A 22,010-nucleotide genomic window follows, 5' to 3' on the forward strand; every position below is an offset into this window, starting at 1 on the left:
TTTAAATAAATATGATCTCTCTACAGAACAAGGAGGCAGACTTCCAAAAGGTAATTGCACTATGCTCTTATTGTGAAGAGGGAGCTTAAACTTCACTCTTCTGAGAGCAAACTCGCATGACGTAAGTTTTTCTTCCACGTCTTCACTTTTTCTTTATATTCTTATGGATAAATTCCTGGAGGAGAAGTCCAGCCTGATGGCTATGTGCTAGGGGTGTGCACGGACCCCCCCGATCTGCTTCTCTTCCAGATCCGCAATTTGCGGATCGGGCCGCTTCGCTCTGCCCCGCTCCACCTATAGTCCGCTCCGCTGCGGAGCTCCGGATCCGGATCGGAGCTCCGCTTTCCCCCCCATAGGCTTGCATTGAAATCCAAAAAAGTATACAACTTTTTTTCTGTTAAAGTTAGAAACCTCAAGTTCAGCACCATGACACCTCGTGGAAGTATACACACGCATGCCAAGACTCAAGCCAATCCAAGCCTCCCCTGATTTTTGGGGAATTTATGAAAATCGGAGACCCCATTTTCAGACATGGACTGTTCTCCGACATTTTGACAAATAAAAAAACCTGAAGCAGGCACCCTCACAGATGCCATCTAGATCCACATTCATGCCAAGACTCAATCCAATCCCATCATCCCCTGATTTTTGGGGAGTTTATGAATATCGGGCACCCCATTTTCAGACATGGACTGTTCTCCGACATTTTTTGGGCTGAGCTTAAACCTTTTAACTCACCCCAAATCAAGTCCCATGCTACAACTATGTCAATTTGCACATCAGAAACCTCACGTTCGGTCCCATGACAGATTATCCATGTGTCCACATGGACACCAAGTTTCAAGCCAATCCCATCATCCCCTGATTTTTGGAGAATATTTGAAAATCGGACACCCCATTTTCAGACATGGACTGTTCCTCGACATTTTGGCAGATAAAAAAATTGGAAGTGGCCACCCTCAAAGATGCCATCTAGATCCACATTCATGCCAAGACTCAAGCCAATCCCATCATCCTCTGATTTTTGGCGGGGCTTTAACCTCTAATGCACCACCCATTATCCCAATTCACACCCCTTTTGATAGCTCCGTCAGTTTTCACGTTAGAATCCTCAATCTCAGCAGTATGATAGATTATCTATGGATACACATGCATGCCAAGACTCAAGCCAATCCCATCATCCCCTGATTTTTGGGGAATTTATGAAAATTGGACACCCCATTTTCAGACATGGACTGTTCTCTGACATTTTGACAGATAAAAAAAATTGAAGCAGGCACCCTCACAGATGCCATCTAGATCCACATTCATGCCAAGACTCAAGTCAATCCCATCATCCCCTGATTTTTGGCGGGGCTTTAACCTCTAATGCACCACCCATAACCCCAATTCAAACCCCTTTCGATATCTCCGTCAGTTTTCACGTTAGAAAACTCAAACTCAGCACCATGATAGATTATCCATGGATACACATGCATGCCAAGACTCAATCCAATCCCATCATCCCCTGATTTTGGGGGAGTTTATGAATATCGGGCACCCCATTTTCAGACATGGACTGTTCTCCGACATTTTTTGGGCTGAGCTTAAACCTTTTAACTCACCCCAAATCAAGTCCCATGCTACAACTATGTCAATTTGCACATCAGAAACCTCACGTTCGGTCCCATGACAGATTATCCATGTGTCCACATGGACACCAAGTTTCAAGCCAATCCCATCCCCTGATTTTTGGAGAATATTTAAAAATCGGACACCCCATTTTCAGACATGGACTGTTCTCTGACATTTTGGCAGATAAAAAAATTGGAAGTGGCCACCCTCACAGATGCCATCTAGATCCACATTCATGCCAAGACTCAAGCCAATCCCATCATCCCCTGATTTTTGGCGGGGCTTAAACCTTTTAACTCACCCCAAATCAAGTCCCATGCTAAAACTATGTCAATTTTCACATTAGAAACCTCAAATTAGGCACCATGACACCTCATGTATGTATACACATGCATGCCAAGACTCAAGCCAATCCCATCATCCCCTGATTTTTGGTGGGGCTTTAACTTCTAACGCACCACCCATAACCCCAATTCACACCCCTTTCGATATCTCCGTCAATTTTCACGTTAGAAACCTCAAACTCGGCACCATGATAGCTTATCCAGGGATACACATGCATGCCAAGACTCAAGCCGATCCCATCATCCCCTGATTTTTGGGGAATTTATGAAAATCGGACACCCCAGTATCTCCCCCTCTCTCATCTCACACTATTGCCCCGCTCGTGCTCTTCGCTCCTCTAATGCCATGTTTCTCGCCTGCCCAAGGGTCTCTACTTCCCTTGCTTGGCTTCGTCCATTTTCTTCTGCTGCCCCTTACGCCTGGAACGCTCTTCCAGAACATTTCAGAACTACAAGTTCAATCGCAGCTTTTAAAGCTCAGCTAAAAACTTTTCTTTTTCCTAAAGCTTTTAAAACTTGATGTTGTTCGGACTTTATACTGTTAGTTTTACCCTACCCTGTGCCTATTTGCATTCTCTTCCCCTCCTTATTGTTCATCTATGATTTTATTAGATTGTAAGCCTATGCGGCAGGGTCTTGCTATTTACTGTTTTACTCTGTACAGCACCATGTACATTGATGGTGCTATATAAATAAATAAATAAATAATAATAATAATAATAATAATAATAATAATAATGCTGCAGACAGCTCAATGGGGCCATTTCAAAGGAAATCCCAACATGCCATGAATTGGGGAGTAGAGATAAACCTAAATATGAATCTTCTTCCACACTTGAAAAATGTATTTGGAACTTCCAAAAGTCTAAGTGAGTGCAGGAAGGACTTATTCCCTGAGTCAAAGCAAGACACACACAAACCATCCCTGCGAGGCGGGCAGGGGAGGAGGGAGGGAAGGCAGGCAGGCAGCAGACATTTCTGGGGGCACAAGGAAGTGAGCCAAGGATAGTTTATTTAACAGTATTTTAACACTTAATTTTAACTTAAATTTAAATTATACGGTTTTAACTCTGTATTTTAACCTTATATCAATTTTGCTGCGTGGTTTTATCCTGGTTGTGCTTTTTATATTGTATTTTGTATTTGTGTTTTTAACTTGTTGGTTGTTTTATGATGGTTTTAATTTTTGTGAACCGCCCAGAGAGCTTTGTCTATTGGGCAGTATAAAAATGTAATAAATAAATAAATAAATAACTAAATAGTCCTTCCTCGTGATGAAAAGGCAGCTGCAGTGCTGCTGTGCTCACCCTGTTTAAAATTTCTTGAAATACCATGTGTCCGTTTTTGAAGTTTTTAACCTGAGATGAAGATTCTTATTTAAATATATCTTTAAAAATACCCCGAAATCCTTCAAAATGGGCATGAATAAGGATCAATGTGGAAGCTCCGATGGTGCCCATTTAGAGGTGTGTATGCAGAAAAATGATGGAGATACATGCATTTTTGTAAATGGGGAGAGAAATATTTTTTAAAATTTCCCCAATATCAGGGCATGCTCAAACTCTCAAAATGGGCATGAATAAGGATCTAGGTGGAAGCTGTGATGGTGCCCAGGTAGAGGTCTGTATCTGGAAAAATAACAGAGATAACTGCATTTCCGAAAATGGATTAAAAAAAAACCAAAAAAAACAAAACCAAAATTCAGGGCATGCTCGGATTTCCTTCAAAATGGGCATAAATCTGCATACATTTAGAAGCTCTCATGGTGATTATTTTGACATTTCTTACTTGAAAATTAGAAAGTTAGAGGCGTTTAACATTTTCAATGCAAGTCTATGGGGGGGGGGGTGGACACGGAGCACCCATCCGGATCCGGAGCACCGCCTTCTCTTCTACAGGCTAAACAAGCCCGGTTGTTCCAGTCTTTCTTCATAGGTAGGGTGACCATATGAAAAGGAGGACAGGGCTTTAACAGTTGCATAGATAACGGAATTTCAGAAGGAGTCATTTGTATATATGGAGAACTGGGTGAAATCCCCTGTTCATCACCACAGTTAAAGATGCAGGAGCTATATAGAGTGACCAGATTTAAAAGAGGGCAGGGCTCCTGCAGCTTTAACTGGTGTGATAAAGAGGAATTTTCCCCAGATTCTCCATATATACAAATGACATCTGCTGAAATTCCATTTTATATGCAACTGTTAAAGCCATGCTTCCTTTTCATATGGTCATTTGGTTTCTATTTCCTAGATATAGAACTTGGCATTTATCCCCATTCAATTTCATTCTGTTGTTTTCAGCCCAGCACTCCAGCCTATCAAGATCACTTTGAAGTTTGTTTCTGTCTTCCATTGTATTAGCTATCCCACCCAATTTTGTGTCATCTGCAAATTTGATAAGCGTTTCCTGCACCTCCTTGTCCAAAAATGTTGACGAGCACTGGGCCCAGGACAGAGCCCTGCTCTACCCCGCTCGTTACCTCCCCACAGTTTGAGAAGGTACCATTGATAAGCACTCTTTAAGTCTGATTCTGTAGCCAACTGTGAATCCATCTGATAATTGTTCCATCTGGCCCACTTTTAGCTAGTTTGTTAATTAGAATATCATGGGGCACTTTGTCAAAAGCTTTGCTGAAATCAAGATATATTACGTCCATAACATTTCCATCCATGAGTACCTGGAGAATACTTTCTACCCATAGTCTCTATTTCCTTTTTGTATCTGCCTTTCCAATTGTATTGGACTGGCCTGTGCTTTGTCCAGCAAAATGCAGCAGCTGCATTGCTGACTGGAACATCTCATAGAGACCATATCACACCAGTCTTAGAGGAGTTGCACTGGTTGCCAATATGTTTCCGGTCAGAATTCAAGATGCTGGTAATAATGTTTAAAGCCCTAAACTGCTTGAGGCCTTGATACTTGTGGGAGAGCCTCTCCCTATATCTGCCTGCCCTAGACCTGAGATCTGTCGGAGGACCCTTTCTCCCTGCCCCAACAATGCAAGGTATCTGCTGTGGTGGGACATAGGAGAGGGCTTTCTCTGTTGTGGCACCCGGCTGTAGAATGCCTTCCCCCTGGAGGCCTGACTGGCACTGGTTTCATTTCGGTGTCAGGTTAAGACATGGCTTTTTGACAGGGCCTTTGATGGCTAAATCGACCAGCCTGCACACTGTAATCTTTTAATTAGATTTTACTGTTTTAAAAATTCATATAAGTTTTAACATAGTAATGGTTTAATCTGTTTTAGAATTGTATATTTATTCTATTTTATATGTATGATTTTATCTGTACACTGCCCTGAGATCATTTAGCTATAGGGCAGGATATTAATATTTTAATAAATAAATAAATAAATAAATAAAGGAACAGGCAAAGTGCAACTGCCTGTACCTGCTTAGAAATGGGATTAGATCACCTCACCCTGATTTGCCATTTGATTGGTTGATTCATATAAAACTGTGGATCCATTTATTCTTTTGCAGTGTTTCCTCCAGCGCATCAGCAATGACTCTCTGGGAGACTGTGCTTTTCACTTTCTTAGCGTGCCTCTTGGCAACCCTACTTGGCGGACTTCATAAAATAGGAGCATTTCGCAAGAGGAAACCCAAGGAACCTCCATTGGACAAAGGCTTCCTTCCATGGCTCGGACACGGGCTAAGTTTCATGAGGACCCCTGAAGAGTTTTTGGAAAGGATGCAGAAGAAACATGGGGATATTTTCACAGTTTTGCTCGGAGGCGTTTACATGCATTTTTTGTTTGATCCTTCTACTTATGAACCCTTAATGAAGGTATCAAAACAAGTGCTGGATTATCATAAATTTTCATCAATGGTGGCACGTAATGTTTTTGGCCTCCACTGCACAGAATCTCAGCTACATCGTTTTAAAAAAATGAGTGATAAGTATCTCGGAGGGAAGTATCTGCCTGCCCTGAACCAGGTGATGATGGAGAAGTTGAAGTCCGTGATGCTTCTCAGCCAGGATTCAGGTGAGGGGGAAAGATCTTGGCGGCAGGAGGGAGTCGTCCACTTTACCTACAAAACTGTCTTCCAAGCCTCTTTTCTGACTTTGTTTGGCAATGAGCCACACAAAGATGTAGACAGCAAAGAAAATGCTAAGGAGAATGAAATGACACAACGTGGAAACTTGTCTGAAAATTTTGAGAAATTTGACCGTTTCTATCCCCATATGGTCAGCGGCATACTAGACCCTCTGAGCAAGAAGGAGACAGAGAGATTGAAGAATCTCTGAAATATCTTCTGAAATATCCAGAAGTATTGAAGGCAGTGAGGGAAGAAGTGGAGAGAGTTCTAAGAGAGACTGGTCAGGAGGTCGTGGCAGGCAGCCCCTTCATCAATGTGTCCTTGAATATGATCAGAACTCCTCTTCTGGACAGTGCAATAGAGGAAACTCTGCGCTTGAAAGGGTCTGCTTTTATCTTCAGAACCGTGATGCAGGAAATGGATATTAAGATGGCCAATGGCAAAGAATATACTTTCCGGAAAGGTGATGATCTAGGGCTGTCGCCTTTTCTTGCACTGCAAACAGATCCAGAAATCCACCCTGACCCTCACACATTCAAATACGACAGGTTTGTGACCCCAGATGGCATAAAAAAGGACTTCTATAAGAATGGGGGAAAGCTAAAGAATCACAGTATGCCTTTTGGTGGCGGACCTGCACTGTGCCCTGGGCGATTTTTTGCTGTTTATGAAATGAAGATGTTTGTCTTCTTGATGCTGGCCTACTTTGACATGGAATTGGTTAATGCAGAAGAAGAAATGCCTACGATAGATGTAAGAAGCTTTGGGTTTGGAATTGCAAAGCCATCTCATGATATCCAGTTCAAATACCGATTGAGAGTCTAAGGGGAAAGTCATTTAGGCTCATATGCTCTGCACAGTGGCCTGGAGTCAGCCCTTTGGATAGCTTCTAAGAAAATATGCATAGGATTGCCCTATCAAAGCTGGCTTTTATTAATTAATATATGGTTTCGCAGTTAAACTCAGGGTAATTCTTTTTTTCCTAATAAAAATATTATTCTATAAATACGGAGTCTTTGGGCATGTCTAGACCTAGGGAGGGGAGGGAGAGGTTCCCACTATATGATGATCACGAGATGCTCCCCCTCTGTCTACACATGGCACATGATATCCCAGGAGGAAGAAGACGTGGCATCCTCCATTTTTTGTTGTTTAGGTTTTTCATCAAAAATGAGTGTACGAACGCTCCATTGAAAAAGTTAGTTGTTGGTGTTTGTTTTTTAAAAAATCTTGCTCCCCCCGCCACCCTTATGGGCATGGAGCACCTGAAGAACTCTGTGCCTGGTTTATGGCATGTTACATTTACTCGCGAGGAGCCAAGAAGTAACTGGGACAGCTGCCCACACGTCCCATGGTCTCAGGACAATCTCAAGACCATGGGAAATGTCAGGATTAAAGCCGTACAGGGAGGGATCATCCCTCCCTGCCTGGGATCCACTTTGCATCATGTGGACACACAGGGTTGATCCCGGGGTGATCACCGGGATATCGCCTGATCTAGACATGCCCTTGATCATAATGCAGCATGAGGGCAAAGAGAATTAAACCTGGCTTTCGTAGTTATTTTGGCTGGCAGTTATTTACTTTGTGAAGTTCTGAGTGGAAGACATTTTGTAAAATATTAGCTCATATTCAAAGGTGTCTCTTTTATGTGTGGGGTTATGAAAAATAAAATAAACACTGAGGTCCAAAAGAGGGACCATTTTATTTTGCAATTCGGAGAGGAGAACAGTTTCCTCTACCTCTTGGCTCACCTGCTTATGGGCTCCATCACACCGGCGATTTCTTGCACGCTCCCTGTGAAGGACGGCCCCAAAGGGCTGCGGTCCTGTTCAGTTAGTTCTGCTCAGTCTGGCTGCGGCCTCTGGGCCAGGAGGAGGGAGTTTCGGGGAACAGCTCATGGCACGGGTAATTGGCTGTGCCAAGCCCTCCCTATCTCCTGGAGCAGCACCTGTGGGTTATCAGTTTAGCTGGAGTAGCCAAGGTCGTGCTAATTGGGATGTTGATCTGTTTCAGTTGTGGAAACGGCCTGGCGAGGGAGGGGGTGTCAATGACCGGAGTGGGGCACAGGACTGGCTAAAGTGAGTCACGAGGCCTGACGGCCTGGAAAAGGATAAAGAGGTGGGCAGCCAGGGGGGCAGCCATCTTCCCTGGACATACGTGTTTGTGGAATGGGAGATTCCTGGTGAGCTGGGTAAAGGCTTGGTTTTACATCGGTTCCTTATGTTTAAGTGTCTGGACGTTCCAGGGGAATCTGTTTGCCTTTCCTGTTTTTGGGTGGGCTAGAGTCTTATTCGGTTGCTGTTTGGAATTGACTGTTGTGAAGTTTGTTTTTAAGTTCTTACCCCATTCTTTTCCTACACCTTCCTATGCCCCTTTATATCCTATTGTTTGTGTAATTTGTATGTTTGACTGAGGCTTACATGATAGTTTTAGTGTCTGTAAATAAACTGATTTAGTCCTTAAAAGTTTGTGTGGTTTTATTTCCTGGAGGGCTGGCTCTTCCTGACTAAGGTCAGGGCTAAGGAGAGGGCTACCTGGGAATCTAGACATTTGGTGCAGGAGCCTGCCTTGCAGGGACAATGGGTGGACCCCAGCCTTCCTTCACACTCCCCCTGCCTGGTATGCAGTTTTGCAGCCCGATACCCACATGACGTCGTCCACGTCCTGCACTCATTTCGGCTCTTATCCTCCATGTTTCATTTCTTTTTTGAACCCAGGAAGTCTGGATTACTTTCCCTCCCTGTGAAATAAATGCTCTCCTCGATCCTGCAGTTGAAATCAATGGGATTTACTCTTGAGTAAGGGAACCGCCAGCTCGGTAGTTTGTGAACTTGAAGATGCACAGCTTCACATGATCAACGAGTGGAAGATCGATCCCTCACACTTGTGGACTCCTGGGGAAGTCGCTGGTGTGATGGAGCCCTACATTTCCGTAGTTTTATACTCCTTCTGGGACAGAGGGAGAAGGAGGTGCCATCCTATAACTTACAGGACAACCCAGGGAATCCGCCAACCTGTAATGACACCTTATGTTAGCTGGGTGGTGGGCAAATTTGTTTTGGGGTTCCTACTCAGGAGATGCCACACCAGGTCTGGCCACAACCAGGGCCAGATTCAGGTTTGAGGGAACCTTCAGCAAAGTGTGCTCTGATGGGGCCATTTCAATGTTGATGAGCCCAGCTGGCTTTCCCTCATGACAGTGGGCCATGCCAGGTGGGCTAGGAGCTTCCCACAAAGGCCTATAGCATCACTGTCAACTGCCCAGTAGCACAACTCTCCACTCTTGCAGGAATTTCTTTTAGAAAAGGGAAGCCAGGGCTGAAATCAGTGTTACAGCAGGCCAAGATATGGTGCCGCTTGGGTGACCGTATGAAAAGGAAGAACAGAGCTCCTGTATCTTTAACAGTTGCATAGAAGAGGGAGTTTCAGCAGGTGTCCTTTGTATGCATACAGCACCTGGTGAAATTCCATCTTCCTCACCACAGTTAAAGCTGCAGGAGCCCTGCCCTCTTTTGTCTCTGGTCACGGTAGTATAGCTCCTGCAGCTTTAACATGTCATGCATGTTTTGGTACTCCTCTTGGTACGCATGTCTCCTTATACTCGCCCTTTTTCCAAGCTAAAGGATCTCAGCTGTATTAAGCTTTATTCCTAGGGCAGTTGCTCCAGGCCCCTGATCATTTTAGTTGCTCTTTTCTGCACTTTTCCAGCTCTAGAATAATTTTTTTAGGAGTAGTGATCAGAATTGTACCATATTCTAAGTTCAGTCACCCTAGATTTGTATAAAGGCAATGTGATATTGATAACTTCATTCTTAATTCCTTTCCTAATGATGCCTACCATGGAATTTGCTCTTTTTTCCCTTTTCTTTTTTTCACAACAGGCATGTTTTCATCGAGATGTCCACACAACCCCAAGATCTCTTTCTTGGTCAGTCACCAGTAGCACATATGCTATGAGGTTATACTTGAAGTTAGGATTTCTTGTCCCAGCATGCATCACTTCTGCTCAGCTCTGAGGCTCTATAAGTCAAAGTCAAAGTTTGTTTATTTTGGTCATAGACCAGCACAACAGAAAACATCATCACAATAATATTAAAAACCCCAATATACAATAAAATACATACATAAAATCCATAAAACGCAGCAGTCTCAGCCTAAGAAATTGTATCACACAATCAGAGGCTGCAATCGATGGTTAAAAGTATTGCGATATGGTGTTTTTATACAACCTTATTTAGTTACTGCCAGACTGGGCTTCTGGCCAATAAACTTATAGCAGAGTATTTGCAACGGTTTCCAACAAAGTCAGCACAGACACAGGTTAAGACTGAGATTTTCAAGGTTTAAACAAACCTTTACTGGCATATAAAAATATAATTTAGTTATGGCAATCACAAATACAAATACTTACATACGGTCAGTCAATACAGCTCTGATACATTTCTGATTTCTGAGTGATGTACATGGGAATACATTCCTTTTATAGGCTAACTGTACAGTGATGCAACTGCTTGCAATCCCTTAATTGAAACAATCAAGTTACCAATTATTCAATCATGACATCAATGTCCAGGTGCAACGTTGACCTTTAAATTTTCTGCTGAGTCTTCTGATTCCTCCAGCTCCTCAGCAATTAGTAAATCCATGGAAACATAACCAGAACCCTAATCCAGGATTCCAACAAAAAGATTACGGCAAGTTATAGCAATTGCACGGAATTTGGCCACTTTATTCATAATATGTGGTATCTTATCGGAGAGAAGCAAAGAAACATAAAAACTGTCAGTCCTATCATGATAATTATATAAAATGGGAAAAATAAGATCCCTGCATAAATCCTGATAGAAAGAGCAATGTAGAAGTACATGGCCCATTGTTTCTACTTCCCCATTATTGCAGGGACAAAGTCGATCTTGGACTGGAATTCCCTGGAATCTTCCATCCAAGAGCTTAGAGGGCAAAACATCAAATCTCGCTAATGTAAAGGCTCTTCTATATTTAGGCAGGGTCATACTACATAGTTTGTTTATTTTGGTCATAGACCAGCACAACAAAAAACATCATCACAATAATATTAAAAAACCCAACATACAATAAAATACATACATAAAATCCATTAAACGCGGCAGTCTCAGCCTAAGTCTAAGGTGCAATAAAATTCTTCAACATTAATTTCCGTCGGCTTATGGCAGCCGCACAAAAACTGGCCACTTTTAGAGTAACCTGAGGATTCTGATCCGATAGAAGATGTTTTATGTAATATTCATCTGATCTACTGGGAGTTCACTGCAAGACAGAGGTTATAAATGTTTGGCGTAAATCTTGATAAAAGGAACAATACAGCAGAATATGGCCTACTGTTTCCACTTTACCCATCTCACAGGGACATACCCGTTCTTGGTAGGGTACATTTCCAAACCTTCCAACCAAAAGGGATGAAGGTAGAACGTTAAACCTGGCCAGAGTGAAAGCTTTCCTGAATTTAGGAATATTCAAGTCCACCAGATATTTTGCATAAGCAAATATCCTCCCATTATCTCTAAATTCAGGATACCTTGAAGCCAAACTCAAATGATTTTGCAATTCTATATCCCAAATATGTTGTTGAATTGTCATTTTAGCTTTTTCATAACCAAGAGCAACTAGGGCATTTGGTGAGAAGCCTAGAACTCTCAGTTTTTCATATAGTGTAATTTTCCATTTTGTCTGGAATGTATCAATTAATGTCAGTGGGGCCAAGCCCACTGGGGAGAAAATCAGCTTCAGCCAGTAATGAATCCTAAGGATCCATATACGGGCCTCAATAGAAATTTGCCCTGTCTCTAAACGGACAATTACATTTGGAACACAACTTGGGACTCCCAAAACTGAACGCAAAAATTTAGTCTGAGTGACTACAAAGGGGGCAATATTTTTGTATGCGCACAACTGTGATCCATATAACATCTGGGAGATGGCCTTCGCCTTGAAAACTTGAATGGCTGAGGGATTATATTGGCCTCCTTTCGTATAGAAAAAGCAGAGGAGAGCCTTGATGCTTCTCTGTGCATTCTCAATTGCATTTTTAGTTTGCAAACTCCATAAGCCAGAAGAATGAAATGTTATTCCCAAGTATCTAAAGGATGAAACTTGTTCAATGGGATGGTTGTTAATCTGCCATTTATGCTTTAACCTTCTTCTGGAAAAAACCATAACCTTAGATTTAAGATGGTTAATCAACAGTAATTCATTTTTACAATAGAGATCTAACGCTTTTAAAAGACGTCTTAGTCCTACACTTGTTAAGGAAAGCAGCACAGCATCGTCGGCATACAGAAGTACTGTCAAGGGCTTATTTGCCAATTTTGGGGGATGGGAACATACTTCCCTCACACTTTTAACTAATGAATTGATATAGAAATTAAATAGAGTAGGTGCAAGTATACAGCCTTGCTTTACTCCATTAAAAGTTGGGATTTGATCAGTTAGGTGTCCCACCCGATCGCAACTTATCCGAAGATAAGTGTTCTCATATAAGCAGCGTATGAGAGTTAAGAGACGTCTATCAATATTTGTATCTGCAAATTTTCCCCATAACCTCTCTCTTGAAATTAGGTCAAAGGCCGATTTGAAATCAATAAAGGCTGCATAGAGAGCTCCTCTAGCTTTTGATGCATATTTTTCAACCAGGTGTTGGAGAACCAAGCCTTGGTCAATAGTAGATCGCCCAGACCTAAATCCTGCCTGTTCGTCTTCTAGAATGTTTTCTTGATCCAGCCGCATAACTAGTTTTTCATGAAGATGGCTGGCATACAGTTTACTAATTATACTTAAAAGGCTGATGGGTCTGTAATTTGCAGGGTCTGATCTTTTCCCTTTTTATATATATTGGGATGATAATTGCAAGGCCTAGTTCTGGCGGGATGTTGTCTCCACCTGGTGCTTTACCCTGTTTAAGTTTCAGGATAAGGTTATTTATTTCAGAAACAGATACAGAGGGCCACTCGGGAGCACTATTAATTAAAGCTCTTGGAAACTGTTGGGAAACTTGCCCACTTGCATACATAGTATAGAAATGGGATCCCCAAACTTTAGCAGGGATAAGATACTCCGGTCTAGCTGTTATATTTGGCCAACCCCTCGAAATAACTTTCCAAAAGGTGGCTGAATCACCTGCCCTTGATGCATCTATTAAACTCTGCCATGCATCCTTTTGAGCTTGCTTCTTTTTCTCTTTAATCAGAGCTCTATATCTCCTTTTGTGCTCAAACCATTCCTTAGGAAGTACTGGAAGATTCTGTTCCCTGTACTGCCTGTATTTTTTAACTAAGAGGTGTTTTAAAGCAATGCAGTCTTGGTCAAACCACCTTTTAGATTTATTGGACAAGGAGAGTTGGTGTTTACCCTTTTTATGCTTCAAGCAATTTTAAAGGGGGGAGATCAATATTTGGTATAATGATACCGCTTTTTCGGGGGATACTGCATTTAGTAGAACATATCTAAGGTGGAGAATGCAATCCGAGTATAACATCTCAGATGTTGCTTTGTCTAGTTTGGCAGACCACCTAATCCATGAGGATCTCATTTCTGCCTCTGCAATCATTGGAAAACTGTGATCAGTGTGCACATTAAGGTTTCTCAGGTTTAGGGATAGCATTAAGGGTAGATGGTCACTCTCAACACAGTTACCCACCTTAAGCCCAGTCACCTTATTTAACAAATTATAAGAGACTATGATATAATCAATCGTTGATGCACCCAAACTTGACAGGAAGGTAAATTCCCCGTTCATATCACCCTTTACACTGCCATTCAAAATGACTAAATCAAGTCTATTTATCATTTTCATAAGGCATAAGCCGGCGTAATTACAACCCTTATCCTTAGATTGCCTATCAGGCAGGGGGTGGGCCTCCTCTGTTGCAGGTTGGTGTTCATGAAAATGGGCATACAAGGCAGCATCATTCTGACCAGTTCGAGCATTAAGATCACCCGCCAAGATCACCGAGGCTTCAGGATACAAATCTGTCAGCTTATTGATATACTCCTCTAACTTTAACCAATCTTCTTTAACCAATTGCTTTTCCCTATGTGGTGGCATATATACATTAATTACTAGTAAATTAAATGAATTACACTTTAGAATCAACGCGGTGGCCAAATAAGTCAGGGGCTCCAATCTAGATAGGGAGGCCCTGATGCTTGTAGCTATTAGAATACCCAGTCCTCCTTTGGGCCACCCACCTTTGTTACTAGGAGTTGCATCTAAAGAGTAGGAGGCAAAGCCATTTATAGATAGATCCTCTCTGGCCCATGTCTCTTGAAAAAGTAAAATCTCATGCTTTTTTATGAATTCCATAAAGGGGGGATCTACCACTTTACTTAGCCAACCTGCAATATTCCAGGAAAGAAGACTTATTTGTGATATGTTACAGTGGCACTTTTTTTGTCAAACTGATGCAGACCCCCCTTGTGGGAAGCTCTGAGTTGTTATAGTCACTCTGGGACAAGTAGATGAAGTTACTCCCCCTATAAGTGACTGATGCTCCTTTGCAATTTCCTCAGCCCCTGATGATGGCCTCGAGTCCTCCTCCAGCTCTTCAGTCTATTCCATCTGTGTCATGATCTTGCTAACATTAGTTTTCACTGGTCCCATCACCTTTATGAGGGGGTATATGTTGAGGTTTATATGATTGAGGTTTATGGGAGATTTTCCAACCTCATTAGTTATTGCACAGACTGGGCTTCTGGCCAATAACTTTGTAGTAGAGTATTACAGCGTTTTCCAGCCAAATCAGCAAAGACACAGATTAAGACTGAGATTTGAATTGGTTTAAACAAACCTTTACTGGCATATAAAAATATAATTTAGTTATGGCAATCACAGATAACAAATACTTACACATGGTCAGTCAATACAGCTCTGATACATCTGAGTGATATATTCTGAGTGATACATGTACATGAAAATACATTTACTTTTATAGACTACCTGTACAATGATGCAACTTCTTGCAACCCTTAATTGAAGACAATCAGTTTACCAATTGTTCAATTATGACATCAATGTCCAGGTGCAAAGTTGACCTTTAAGTTTTCTGCTGAGTCTTCTGTTTCTTCCAGCTCCTCAGCAATTAGCAAATCAATGGAAACATAACCAGGATCCGTTCCAGGATTCCAACAGTATACAGGTTCAGCAGGCCTTTCCGGTGACCCTAGTTCCTCTTCTTCCAAATATCGCATATCAGCCCATATTGGAAATTTTAGTCTGCTGGCACCTGCAGTGATATCTTTGGCCACTGGGTCACGTTGCACAAGTTTGTTATCCTGGCGAGTAAATTCTGCTATACCCAGACCTCTCTGTGAACCTTTCTCCCCTCCATTGGAGCCATTTCCAACTCCCCTCCCACTGGTTTGATCGTTTTTCTGGTGGATTAGGGCACGGTCCTCTACTGACCCGGGTGCTTCTCTCTTAGCCAATGGGCTTGCACATTCTGCTTGCCTGATTATCAAATGTTCTCTCAAAGACGTCAGACGCCTCAGGATATCTTCCTGTGCTTCTAGGTCCAACGCACAGAAAGAGTCCAAAAGAGCTATCTCCTCATTAGTATAGGGTTCATCATCCTTATAGCATCTGTGCCACTGATCCCATGCTGTTTTTTGATCAGCTTGGCCTTTAAGAGTAGGAGCCCTTTCGTGGGCCATGTGAAAAATGGGAATTCCACAGGCCGCCACTGGATCTGTGGAGTTATTCAAGCTTTTTGAGTTGTCGGCCTGCTTCTTTCCACAGTGCTCCGGGTGTTTTATATTATATCCTCTTGAGTCCAGCAGTGATTCTTGGTTTTTAGGAGACACCCTTATACTGCTATAAATAGGACTTTCATTACTATCTGGGAACTTCTGGGTGTTTATACCTTTATGGCTAAAGAGAGTTCCGTCTGTGGTATCAAAGTCAATTAAATTTGTGGTGACACCTGTCTTCTCCTCATAGGTGTTTTTTGGGTATAAAGAACTGGAAGGACCTAAAGCCAGAGGAGGTGTCAGGTTTTCAAAAAATCTTGAGAAAAAAATGCCCCTCCCAGCAAAAGCTTCTCTGCTGTCATATACAGTTTTGGCCTTGCCCCACTCATTGAAGGTAACCACAGCACGAGCATGTGTATAATTATAGTATAAGTATTCCACGTGGACAATATTATTTAAAGTAACCAGCCCTGGGAAAACTGCATCCAAGATTATTTTTAAGTGTCGTTTGCGTTCGTGCTGGGTTAAAAAACCTGCAGGCTTAGGATAATTCACTAATACCAACTTCTGGCGATTCAATATTAAGTTCCAATTGGAGTATTTTACGTTTTTCGTCTGGTGGAGCTTCTTTCTCTGTGGGGCTAGTGTCCAAGGATCCTGCGTATCAGAAACTTGGATCTGATCCTGTACTGATGTTAGTGAGATGGGCTGTAGGGGGGTATCAAATATAATTTCAGATTGATTTGCCAGTATCACCAATAGTTTCCTTGTTCTTGGTTTCCTTAACTTTTGAATCTGCTTTCTGCTTGGGACTTTTGTCAAGCAGTTTAAAAAGTTTCTTAAATTCCATTTTCTTGTATCTTACAGAGTTTGCATTTTTCATAGTTTTGGTCTTTTTTAGATTACTGCCCCCTTTCTTCTTAGCCAATCTCCTGCCCAACTTCCTATTTGGCATAGTAGAATTATTTGTTTGTGCTTCAGTTTTACGCATCTCCATTTCTGAAACCATTCCTCCAAGCTCAGGGGCATCTTTTGTGTATACTTCAGCCAGTGTTGTTAGAAGGTTGGAATTTGGCATTGGTTTTTGCTCAGATGTCTTAGTTTCAATTTCACTTGTGTTGCCTTGGATTCCTTTCTTAGATCTGCCTAGTGCAAAAACTGTTAATGTAGTCAGAAGCTCCTTGCATTCTGAGAGAAACTTTATCAGAGATATATCATCTGCCCAGCTCGTAAACAGTCTCTTGGTCAGCTCATGTTGGCAGCTAAGCAGATTGGCTACCACATGGGGATCTTTGTCATCAGAGAAGGTAGAGTGAATGTTTCGATATGGGGGTAAAGAAACTAAGTTCTTGCCCGAAAATGCATCCGGGCAGGTCGGTATGACAGGACTTTTTGAGCTGCCTTGTGGAGTTTCAGACGAGCAAATCGGATGTCCAGTCTCTGCAAGGGGGACCCCCACAGATGCGAATTCTGCAGCTAAACTGCATATGCGTTCCTCTGGGTTTTCCCAGTCCATGACAGTCATTATACTCTGAGGTCCCAGGGACCAGTCTAGAACCTCCTTATCAGGAGTCTTTGTCTCAGGTGTTAGATTGAGAAGTTCCTCAGAGTTGATGGGAAAAAAGTTAGTGATTTTTAATTGTTTTTGGGCCTTGGTATAGGAGATCACATCTTCAGTGACTGGAACCAGACCTTGTTGTTTATATCCGCCCCTGGTGAGGACCATTGTGTTCTTTATGATGTTACACACTATTAACCAGAAAACAGGAATAAGCCCAGCGAGGCACAGGAAGTGGTATCCAAAAATCAATGGCCAATGTTTTTCTGGTAATTCCTTTTGCTATTACATCTGAATGGCCGTGGTTCTTTTGATCCCTGGTTCCCTTAGTTCTTTTTTGTTCTTCCCCCTCCTCTGTACACTCTGAGAGGTTTGATATGTGGGGGAGCTTCTCTAGCAGCATCCAAAGAACACTGTATCTCCAGGTGTCTGAGTATTGTGGATTGTTACTTCAACTGTCCGTAGACCTCTAGGTAGCGGCTTCTTGCCCACGGCAGAGAGCCTCAGGCCGAGAGCCCTTTTGCTCTCGCTCTTCGGCTCGTGCCACAGGCTCGCGCCTACACGATGTTGAAGGCTTAAATACCTGGGGAAAGAGGACAGGTTATTATTATTATTATTATTATTATTATTATTATTATTATTTATTTATTTATATAGCACCATCAATGTACAATGTTGCTTGCAGATGCTGGGGAGGGAGGGAGTGCAACAGCAAACACACACAGGACTCCTCCAATGCACAACCAACCCTCTCCTGGCCAAGGTGCCTCTAGTAGCCTCGTTTTAAATACCTGGGGAAAGAGGACAGATTGCTTGCAGATGCTGGGGAGGGAGGGCAACAGCAAACACACACAGGACTCCTCTAATGCAAACCCAACCCTCTCCTGGCTGAGTCAATTTATGAAGTCAGATTAGGGTCTCAAGGAATAAAAATTATTTAAAAATCAAACTTATGGATTTTTTTTTAAAAAAAAAATACTGTGGAGGGGAGGAAGCTTAAACCCTTCACTCACAAAAAGCCATGGTCCTTAAATACACAGAACTCTCAGACAAAATCCATACACCCCTTCAAATTTAGGTCTCAAGATTTTATTGTTTGTAGCCAATGGCCATCACAATACAAACACAAAGCACACAAGTATAAACAGAGAAACATTTGATACACTAAAACAAGAATACAATAAAATGACCAAGATTTAGAACATTCCTTCTGTTTAACATGCCCCCCCCCCCCGCTTAGGATTTGACAGTGGTATGGTTTAGAAAGGCTGCACTTATTTTTCTTACAGCGAGCGCAAATAAAGCTATCCTATAGCTGATGAATTTGTGCACATCAGCCAGCAGCCATCTAATTTTAATATATCTGATTGGCCTCCTAAGGTGGTCTGGAAAGGGAGAATTAATTTAGCCCTGGGCAAATTATATAATGGACAGTATAGGATAGAATGTACGAGATCTTCAATATGTCCTGCTTTGCTTCTGCAAAAACGCTCTTTCGCAGGTCTATTAGAAAATCTTCCAGCCAGATACTCAGTGGACATTGTTTGACATCTGAGCTGGGTAAAAACATGCCTAACAGGGCAAAAGGTTCATTCTTGCAAATAAGTAGCCCTTTTATGATCTGTTTTGATTTTGGTATACCAAGTAGGAAATCGACAGTTTTTTATTGTATTTAGAATCTCTTTTGGCACCCCTTCATATTAGTTCATGGAAGTGAGACTCATTGCATGTAATAGAATTTACTTCTGTGTAGACCTGGCTTCGATTAAACTGAAAACCAAGCAGCAGCAATGATCAAATGAAGGAAGGCAGTTGTTATTTGTAGGATTAACGTGCTGAAAAGGAGAGGAAACTCTTCCCCTTGCCAAGGTTCCAGTCAGCTTTTAAAGGGCTACAATCCCTTACACTCTTACCTGGGAGTAAGGGCATTTCACTCAATGGTACTTACTTCTGATAGGACATGTCTATGCTTTAGGAGAGAGCCAATTTCCTTCCTTCAACATTCCGATCTAGCTGAGGCAGGAGGGAGGAGACACGACTGAGCATACTTGTAATAAGAATTAAAATGGCCACCTTATACATTATAATATTTCATTTTGGCACATGTACATTTCAGGAAGATTGGTGAAACATTTTTTGATTTTATGAAAATTACCCATTTATAGTGGTAGAATGCTTTTTTTTACTGTACAACCTTAACTAAAGTTGCACTTATTTGCAGAGCGATCTGCTTAGTCATGGGGCTCCACCTGCCATTTTGGAAGCTCTTTCGCTTAGGATTGCATTTGGCGAAAGAACACCTATAACTTCTTTGTTTTTAAAGCTACATCGCTGAAACTTACTGTGTTTAGAGAGTGATGATTGGGGGTCATTTGTGTCGATTTTCAGAATTTTTCATTGTATGGTTTGCTTGCTATTAATTTTTATATAATGGTTAAAACGGAAAGGGGGAACATTTTTTTGAAGCGATGAGAGGCAGATTCAACTCCGAATTGTAATGATAAGTGTTCACCTGTTTTCACCAGTCCCAATGTTGGAGCGGGGGACTAAGACAGAGCCACCAAGAGACAGTTTTCCTTTCTCTCTCTTTGGAGTTTGTGGAGAGAAGAGGGTATTTCTGCAGCTGTGTTTTGGAGGAGTTATAGGATTTAGATCAGATTGGGTTGTTTGTTTGTTTGTTTCTGACTTTTTGCTTAGCTTTCCTTTGCTCTGTGTTTTGCCTAACTTTGATTTAAATAAATTTATAATTCTTCATTTGGAGTGTTTGTTTGTTTCCCAACCCCCACCCTTCCCCCCTTTTTTTTAAACCCTGTGTTTTGTGATTGTGTTTGTATTCATTTTCCTTCATTACCCCAAAAAAACCTATCCTCTCTCTCTCTCTCTCTCTCTCTCTCTCACACACACACACACACACACACTTTATGTTTGTGTTTGTTGTGACTGTGTGTGGTTGTGTGACTGTGTTGCTGTACATTTCTTGTTAAGCGCAAAAAGCATTTAAATAATGTTTGGGCAAAGCACACACTTGTCCCATTCCCCAAATAATAAATACATTTATTATGAATCTGCTTGGACTTACTCCCTCAGTATGTATGGCTTACCTGTGCAATGTACCACCCCCTTAATGCCCGCCAGCCTTCCTGCCTGTGCCTGCCTGTGCTCGCCTCTCTGCCTGCCTCCTCTGCCTGGGTGCCATCATTGCGGGGTAGCTGGACCTGTTGAGAATTATTTCCCAAGAGATCTATGGCTTACCTATGCAATGTACCAGCCCCTTAATGCCTGCCAGCCTGACTGCCTGTGCCCACCTCTCAGCCTGCCTCCTCTGCATAGGTGTCATCATTGTGGGGTGGCGGGATTTGCTGGGACTGACTTCCCCAGAGCTCTACGGCTTAGTCATCGTACATTGTGTAGCAGCTCTCTGCCTGCCTCTCTGCCCTCCTGGTGCCTGGGAGATGTAGATGCGATGTGTGGGTCAACCCCACAAGCCTATGGCATGCTTGCTCCCAGTGCTTCTGGGGCATAGCTGCCTGCTGCCTCTCCTCCTCTGTGCCCACCTCAAAGGGCCAGGTTGTGCGTGTCTTGCTTTGACTCAGGGCATTTTTGTGAACCGCCCAGAGAGCTTCGTCTATTGGGCAGTATAAAAATGTAATAAATAAATAACTAAATAACTAAATAGTCCTTCCTCGTGATGAAAAGGCAGCTGCAGTGCTGCTGTGCTCACACTGTTTAAGATTTCTTGACTTTCCATGTTTCCAATTTTGAAGTGTTTAACCTGAGATGAAGATTCTTATTTTGATATATCTTTAAAATCCCCCAAAATCAGGGCATGCTCAGATTTCCCTCAAAATGGGCATGAATAAGGATCTAGGTGGAAGCTGTGGAAAAATGACACTGCATTTCTGAAAATTGTTTTCTTTTTTTTTAAAAAAAATCCCCAAAATTCAAGGCATGCTCAGGTTTCCTTCAAAATGGGCATAAATCTGCATACATTTAGAAGCTCTCATGGTGCCCGTTTTGACATTTCTAACTTGAAAATTAAAAAGTTAGAGGCGTTTAACATTTTCAATGCAAGTCTATGGGGGGGTGGGGTGGACACGGAGCATCCATCCGGATCCGGAGCACCGCCTTCTCTTCTACAGGATAAACATGCCCAGTTGTTACAGTCTTTCTTCATGGGTAGGGTGATCATATGAAAAGGAGGACAGGGCTTTAACAGTTGCATAGAAAATGGAAGTTCAGAAGGAGTTATTTGTATATATGGAGAACCGGGTGAAATTCCCTCTTCATCACCACAGTTAAAGTTTCAGGAGCTACCGACATTTCCCTAGATGCCAGAACACAGGTGTCCTCATTAAGAGCACAGTGACAACTCTAATCAGTTGTACAAATCCTCCCCCCCCCCCCGTTTAAACGAAAATCTGTTTCATTCCTCACCAGTGCCTGAAGTAACTGATCCTACAAGCAGTGGTAATACTAAGAATAATACTTTGCATTTATTGAATGCTTCAGAGAGAGGGGAATTAACGTAGGAGTGGATACAGTCTTTGACCTGGAGTGTAGAGCCAATGTGCAGTTATGGATCTTACTGTGGATCTTGGGAATGGACGGGCGCAGGGGGTGGGGGTATTATCACTCTCCCCCAGGTTTACTTACCTCACAAGGTTGTTGTGAAGAAAATATAGCATACACACAGATGTCTAATGAAGAAGCCTCCAGCCTACTTCTTTT

The 22,010-nt window shown here is 42.2% G+C and overlaps 3 protein-coding genes and 1 pseudogene across 3 annotated transcripts in view; 1 reads left to right on the top strand and 3 right to left on the bottom strand.

Annotated features, from left to right (window-relative positions):
- Positions 1–6,930, top strand: part of LOC134396370 (7-alpha-hydroxycholest-4-en-3-one 12-alpha-hydroxylase-like) — a 65,520-nt pseudogene extending 58,590 nt beyond the window's left edge.
- Positions 1–22,010, bottom strand: part of LOC134396320 (7-alpha-hydroxycholest-4-en-3-one 12-alpha-hydroxylase-like) — a 319,750-nt gene that overhangs the window by 135,999 nt on the left and 161,741 nt on the right. The window lies entirely within an intron of this gene.
- Positions 1–22,010, bottom strand: part of LOC134396325 (7-alpha-hydroxycholest-4-en-3-one 12-alpha-hydroxylase-like) — a 125,213-nt gene that overhangs the window by 35,578 nt on the left and 67,625 nt on the right. The window lies entirely within an intron of this gene.
- The window catches only part of LOC134396287 (7-alpha-hydroxycholest-4-en-3-one 12-alpha-hydroxylase-like), a 43,125-nt gene continuing 29,806 nt past the window's right edge, over positions 8,692–22,010 (bottom strand). The window contains exon 3 of the mRNA XM_063122730.1: positions 8,692–8,706. Coding sequence (XP_062978800.1) covers positions 8,701–8,706 — 6 coding nt within the window. The 3' untranslated portion in view covers positions 8,692–8,700. The remainder of the gene's footprint in view (positions 8,707–22,010) is intronic.

Source organism: Elgaria multicarinata, chromosome 1 (genome assembly GCF_023053635.1).
Source record: "Elgaria multicarinata webbii isolate HBS135686 ecotype San Diego chromosome 1, rElgMul1.1.pri, whole genome shotgun sequence".
NCBI lineage: Eukaryota > Metazoa > Chordata > Lepidosauria > Squamata > Anguidae > Elgaria > Elgaria multicarinata.